The sequence below is a fragment of the Brassica oleracea genome, chromosome C5 (assembly GCF_000695525.1).
Source record: "Brassica oleracea var. oleracea cultivar TO1000 chromosome C5, BOL, whole genome shotgun sequence".
Classification (NCBI taxonomy): Eukaryota; Viridiplantae; Streptophyta; class Magnoliopsida; order Brassicales; family Brassicaceae; genus Brassica; species Brassica oleracea.
In genome coordinates this window covers 23,219,848-23,227,664 of record NC_027752.1, presented here as the reverse complement: position 1 = coordinate 23,227,664, position 7,817 = coordinate 23,219,848, and the positions used below count along the sequence as shown (strand labels likewise).

The 7,817-nt window shown below is 25.4% G+C and overlaps 1 protein-coding gene across 1 annotated transcript; it reads right to left on the bottom strand.

Annotated features, from left to right (window-relative positions):
- Window positions 1-2,106: 2,106 nt before the first annotated feature.
- Window positions 2,107-7,347, bottom strand: LOC106344808 (GDSL esterase/lipase At2g19050-like). Its single transcript, XM_013784117.1, has 4 exons — window positions 7,085-7,347; window positions 6,524-6,648; window positions 2,219-2,363; window positions 2,107-2,135 (listed from the first exon to the last, which is right to left on the bottom strand). Exons 1-4 carry the CDS (start codon window positions 7,281-7,283, stop codon window positions 2,107-2,109), a joined length of 498 nt encoding a protein of 165 aa, XP_013639571.1. The 5' UTR covers window positions 7,284-7,347.
- Window positions 7,348-7,817: the final 470 nt, after the last annotated feature.

The following is a 7,817-nucleotide window of genomic DNA, read 5'->3' as shown; positions in this document are numbered from 1 at the left end:
CTTAAACTTATGTGTGAAAATAAGTTTTAATTATAAAATAAATCTCAAACAACATAAGCAAAAAAAAATCAAAATACTATAATAAAAAAATTTATTATTTTATGGTTTTTATTAAATTAAAACATCAAACAAAACCCGTTGCAACGCAACAGACTCATATCTTGTTATGAATAAAATTTATATAAACACTTCTACTTATTTTTAGGTTTCGTAAAATTAATAAATTATTTATTATGTAATTTGTTTTAATAAAATCAGATTTGAGGGTCTATAATTCTCTTATTATTTTTCTTTTTAAACCTTGGCATTATAAAGTATATTACCTTTAAATAAGAGCGATAACGTCCAATGAGGAATTCAGCATATTGATCGTAAGTGAACGTGCGACTAGTATTGTACTTATCACCTTGCATGAAATAATTGTTGAGATAATCATTGCTTCCAATATTAATTGTGTATAGGCATTTCTCCAGCTTCTCGGATGGCACATTCGCCGTCATTATAATCGTCCGATGATTCTTTATTTGCTTTTCAAAACTGATTTTATCGCCCTATGAGACAAAAATACTATTATGCATAATAATTAAGTGTTCTAAACCGAAACAATACCAAATATTGTAGTTCTCGAAAAAAAAATACTGTAAACGAGTCATATTTAATTAGGTTTTAGGAAAAGAATGACGGCGAATGTGCCATCCTAGAACTGGTTACTTCCCATGAAGGAATTTTTTTTTTTGAACATCCCTTGAAAGAAATTAATAAATTGTTCTTTTTAGTCACCTATAACATGTATATAGTATTGTTTTATATCTGATCCTTGTAATTCATGTTGCCTATTTGGAGCCTTAGAATAGATTAAGGCTTCCTTAAGGTGATCAGCACATGATTAGTTAACTTAAAATTCTTTAAGGTGCACAAAAAGTTACGTTTGCTGGAAAGAAAACTCGTCGATTAATATTAACTAGGTGATTTTCCCGTGTTCATGCACGGGTATAAATATTTACAAAATAAATATACTATAATAATTAATTGTTATTTATTTTTAATTTTAAATCAATTTATAATTTGTATGCATAATTTGTATTAATGATTTTGATCCGCACTTTGAAAGCGCGGGATATTTTTTGTTGAAAAATTTATTAATCCATCTATTTGTTCACTAATATGTTTAGGCATGTGCGTTCAATTTTCAGTTTGACTGTAATTTTTTTTTTTTTTTGGTTTTCGGTTTTGGTTGTGAATTTGTTTTTTTTTCGAATTAAAAAATATAGGAACCGTTCGATTATTTGTGAATTTAGGTTTGGTTTCGGATTAATTAGTTTAGCTCTTAGTTTGATTGGGATAAAAATATTAAAAACTCGATAAATTTTGGAGTTTAATTTGGTACTGGTTTGGTACCTGTTTTTGGATAATACGGTTAAAAATCACATTTTTTGTATTTTTAGAACAAAATCGGGTAAATTTAAATATTTAACATATAATATTCTTGTAGTATTTAATATTTTTATTTTATTTTTTAATTGAAAATAAAGAATGAGATTTATAAAATATAATGTTTTTCTTTTTAAAAGAATCATAGCAAAATAAAACTTTAAAGATATATTTAATAAAATATTAAATTAATACGTAGGAACATGTATAATGTTGTCATTGATTCGATTGGTGTATTTAATTTTCATTTCTTTTTACTTTTCATTTCTTATTTCAGATTGTGTTCAGTTTAAATGTTTATGTATATTATTTTCTCTAATTCTTAGTATAAAGTTTATAACAACTCATCTATACACCATGATTATAAAATACAAATATTAACTTAAACTTATGTGTGAAAATAAGTTTTAATTATAAAATAAATCTCAAACAACATAAGCAAAAAAAAATCAAAATACTATAATAAAAAAATTTATTATTTTATGGTTTTTATTAAATTAAAACATCAAACAAAACCCGTTGCAACGCAACAGACTCATATCTTGTTATGAATAAAATTTATATAAACACTTCTACTTATTTTTAGGTTTCGTAAAATTAATAAATTATTTATTATGTAATTTGTTTTAATAAAATCAGATTTGAGGGTCTATAATTCTCTTATTATTTTTCTTTTTAAACCTTGGCATTATAAAGTATATTACCTTTAAATAAGAGCGATAACGTCCAATGAGGAATTCAGCATATTGATCGTAAGTGAACGTGCGACTAGTATTGTACTTATCACCTTGCATGAAATAATTGTTGAGATAATCATTGCTTCCAATATTAATTGTGTATAGGCATTTCTCCAGCTTCTCGGATGGCACATTCGCCGTCATTATAATCGTCCGATGATTCTTTATTTGCTTTTCAAAACTGATTTTATCGCCCTATGAGACAAAAATACTATTATGCATAATAATTAAGTGTTCTAAACCGAAACAATACCAAATATTGTAGTTCTCGAAAAAAAAATACTGTAAACGAGTCATATTTAATTAGGTTTTAGGAAAAGAATGACGGCGAATGTGCCATCCTAGAACTGGTTACTTCCCATGAAGGAATTTTTTTTTTTGAACATCCCTTGAAAGAAATTAATAAATTGTTCTTTTTAGTCACCTATAACATGTATATAGTATTGTTTTATATCTGATCCTTGTAATTCATGTTGCCTATTTGGAGCCTTAGAATAGATTAAGGCTTCCTTAAGGTGATCAGCACATGATTAGTTAACTTAAAATTCTTTAAGGTGCACAAAAAGTTACGTTTGCTGGAAAGAAAACTCGTCGATTAATATTAACTAGGTGATTTTCCCGTGTTCATGCACGGGTATAAATATTTACAAAATAAATATACTATAATAATTAATTGTTATTTATTTTTAATTTTAAATCAATTTATAATTTGTATGCATAATTTGTATTAATGATTTTGATCCGCACTTTGAAAGCGCGGGATATTTTTTGTTGAAAAATTTATTAATCCATCTATTTGTTCACTAATATGTTTAGGCATGTGCGTTCAATTTTCAGTTTGACTGTAATTTTTTTTTTTTTTGGTTTTCGGTTTTGGTTGTGAATTTGTTTTTTTTTCGAATTAAAAAATATAGGAACCGTTCGATTATTTGTGAATTTAGGTTTGGTTTCGGATTAATTAGTTTAGCTCTTAGTTTGATTGGGATAAAAATATTAAAAACTCGATAAATTTTGGAGTTTAATTTGGTACTGGTTTGGTACCTGTTTTTGGATAATACGGTTAAAAATCACATTTTTTGTATTTTTAGAACAAAATCGGGTAAATTTAAATATTTAACATATAATATTCTTGTGATTTCATTGTATTGAGAAATCCGTATCTTACATAGTAATCTTTCTTATCTTTTGTAAATCTATTTATATTGAAGTTGATTTTAATATTGAAAATAAATTATATTTAAAATTCTTACAATATATAATAACTTCCCGAAAACTATCAACATTTTTTATTTTAAAATTAACATTTATAATACAAAATAAGAACCATTTTAAATTAATTCATAAAAATAACCATTTTTAATAAAATCAAAATTATCCATGTTTAAGTTAACGAATATAAAAAAGTAAAAACTGAGCTTTAAAGCCTATAGGATCAAAAATTACATGAAAGATTACTGGTAAATTGGGCTTACAAATCAACGACCAACTTTTGTTTTCTATAACCCAACCCAAAACATGTTTAAGTATCCTAGAACTGACAAAACAGAATGCTTAGGTTTTAGGAAAAGGTTGAGAGATCTTCTCTTTATTATCGAATATATCTATCTTTTAAGATTAGTATTCGGAAAATTCAGTTTTCATGTCAAACAGAATATATTCTCTGCGTGTTCATCAAGTTAATTTAGTTAAATCGGAAAATCTTGTTTATATATATTATCTTTTGAATTTATTGTATGTAGCAATTACGAAAATGGATGTTATAGAGAATATTCTTGGAATTTGTTTGATTTGAATCTGAAAATCTATGAGTTTTTGTTTATTACGTTTTATATTTATATTTGTATACCAAATTTGGTAAATATAAATATTTACATATTATTGGCTGTTTAAAAGGTCAATAACTTTGAAAACCAATGATTTCGAAATATGCTAACCCTATACTATAATACTATAATTAATATTACTGAAAGATAATATTTAATATATTTCGGGAACTTCATATAAGAAAATTTTAAATAAGACATAGGCATTATAATAAACTCCAATATATTTGGTATAGTTTTTTGGACAATGGGTTTTTGATGATGTTAATAGGGTTTGAATAGAGTTAGGGTTTGAACGGAGTTTTAAGATATAGGGTTAGAACAAAAACGAATATGAGGGTTAGTAAACATACACTAAATGGGCTTAAAAAATGATGGATATATTGTTTAAATTATTGAGCTATTTTTTTTTGTTAGACATAAACATGCTATTTTCTAATTTGTTGGGCTTTTAATTTCCGAAAACCATTAAAAACAATTGAAAAAGGTAATGGAAATTTTTGTAATTAATTGAAAAAGTCAGAGGCATAATCCTAAGAATGATTATGCTTTAATAGTATAGATATTAAAATTATGATTAATTTTCTTATTTTTATTTACGTTGGTTGTTGGCTTAGATATGTTAATATATTTGAGGAAGATTATGTATAACTTAAGATATATTGGTCTTAGAATGAAATAGAAAATAAACTAAAGTGTCTAATTCCAAATTATGTAAATTAATATAACGATAATATTCTACAGTCTCATGCATATATATAAATTTTACAAAAGAACTAAATTATTTTATTTTCATATGTTAATATGTTTTGAATCATCCTATAATTTACATGTTATAAAATAAATTATTGTTATAAAATTATATATTCTTATTACAGTTAAATATGTGATTTTAGATATAATTTGGATTAGTCGAGTAACTCATGTTGTGAATATTGAGTTATATATATTTTTTCAAATTCAAACTGAAGTATAATTGTTTTTATTATTATAAGTAAAATCAAATTAATTTTATTTATCGTTTAAATATGAATGTAGTTTCATAATATTTATCAAATTATATGTTGATTTGTTTTAAAAAAGAATAGAAAATAAAGCGATGATCAATATGAAGTTACATATATAAATAACTAATAGATCTTTGGAACCTTATAAAGACATATAAATATTTACAATAATTAAACTGAAATGGTAAACTGAAATTTATTTTGAATAATCTTAAAAATGAGAATTCAAATTTGCTTTCGTATTTTAATTATAGTCATATTAAGTTCCACAAATATAAAAAATAAAATTTAAAAGAAAATGTAATATTTTGAAAACAAATATTTTTAATAATGATAAAAATATAATATATCTACCTCGTTAAAGTATGTAGTGTTATGTTATTTAAAAATATTTTGTAATTATTTGATCAAAAGATGTTTATTGTTAATTCTTTTTTAATATCTCTTAAAAATAAGCAGTTTAAAAAAATTGTGTGGTTGTATTTTAAAAATCATACTATATAAGAAAAATATATAATTTATAGATTTTTTTGCTGTAATTGGAAGATATTATATTCAACTAAATATATGAAAAATAAATTAATCATTTCAATATTATTAATTATAAACTATTTCTAGTCAATTAAACATATGTTAGTTCATGTTACTTAATTATTTTATGTAATCGTCTAAGAAAATAGATAGATATATAAAAATTATTTCTTTTACTTTGAAAATATATATTTTTGTATTGTACAAAATTATGTATTAAAAAAATAATATTTTTTTTCTAATATCAAGATTATGTGTGTGATGAATGTTGTTTTATGAAATCACATTATATGCAAATATATATTTTCATCTAAGAAAATATAGATATAAAGAAATATTTTGTTACTTCAAAAGTATTTTAGATAGATATAATGAAATCATAATATATTTACATATATTTTCGTTTTTAAATTTGTTTTTTAAACTTTATAAACGTTTCCTTTTTATTATATATGTTATTTGATTTTTTTTAAAAAGGAAACTAAATAAAAAATTTAATAATATAAATGTATTATTTTTAATTCATTAAAAATATCAGTGTAATCAACTATCATGAGAATTAATGTGAGCACGACGAAACTGATTTTTCAAATAATATTATAGAGATTTACCTAAAAGTCTATAATTGTATGATAATTTTCAGATATTTGCCCGTATATTAACCCGGGATTCAAAACATTTGAACTAGTCTTTTTCGAAGCCAGATCGATTTGAGCCTCAAACTTTCACTACACAAAGTCCTTATTTAAAACTATATACAAACATCATAGCTAATAATTGAGAACAAATGATCACCACACATATTTTCAAATCAATTAAACTATTAGTAAAGTCTGAAGATGAAACTGAATTTCGTTTAGGAAATCTACTTAATTACTCTAGCTTGTGTCACATTTGGCCAATATGTAGTAGTATTAATGAAAATGAAACACTTGAGGAAAAAGCATGAAAATAAATTCAAGTTAATCTCTCTTGCTTTTAAGTAAGTTCTTACCAAATGGTAGCTAGTCTCTTCGAGAATTCCGGCAGCACCAGAAGCGTAGTTTATACCAGTGTGAGCTTGTTGAGGAGATGCTCCAGCAAAAGGTGGAATGTAATCACTGAATCCCATTAGTTCAGCTAAAAACATAAACCAAACTCATATTACACAAGTATTCATTATGAATAATACACACAAGAATTTTTCTACAAAAAAAATGATACAGAATAAATTTTAAATTTCCTTAAAAAAGCTGAATCTTGATACACAATATACATACAAAACTTTATCTATCTACTAAAATAGTATATTTACCTATCTACTAAAAAAAACTAAAATAGTGTATTATTCAGAAGTAGTGACTATTTTGCATATTATCATTATCTAGTTATAATGTTTCCGTTTCTTTTTATATATACCATTATTATTGATGTATTATTCGTTAAAAACGTTAGCTAGAGACACACATCCATTAGAATCTTCCAGTTACTAAAAAACTTGTAATTTTTGGCTGTTTCTATGAGCAGATTCATCGACAACATATTGGCACAGAAATAAACCAGGCCGAGGACTAACCGATAAAGTCGGGAATATTACGGCCATTGCTAAACCGGCCGGTAGGACCTCTAGCAAAATCAATACCATAAGGTGAATAATTAACTTTGACGGTAGTATTCAAGTCATTGTTGTTACCGTTGTCGAAGACTGAGTCTCCGAAAACGAAATAGCAAGGCACTAGCTGTGTACGAGCCTCCTCGGCCATTATAAGCGCCATTGCCGCAATAACCCACAACAATGCCTTGAAAATTACCTCGGTGTTATATAATAAATCTGAGGTATTGTTTATATTTATTATTGTATATATATTTGTTAGTGGGTGTGTAAAAGTGACAAGGCAAAAAGAGAGAGAGAGATGAGACAGCGATTGAGAGAGAGATGTTGAAAGAGATTCAGATTCTTAAGTCCATTCCTTTTTTCTTTTACAACTCTATTTATAGAGAGGAAGAGTCGGTTTATTTCACCAACTGATAAGAAAAGGACAAAAATATATATCTGACAGCAGTACTGATAATATAAAAACCTCTTGGAACATATGACATGTGGAAGTGATGAGGATGATATGAGACCATGACAAGTGTTATTGGATAATCATTTATATTTTAACACTCCCCCCTTGATTATCCAATCATGTATTACGTAGTGCCTCATTAAAAACCTAATCACGGAAAAACTCTGTGGGATAAAAACCGTGAAGAGAGAAAAAGAGTACACTGCCGTAATCTCCCCCTGAGAATAGTGGACTTAGCTT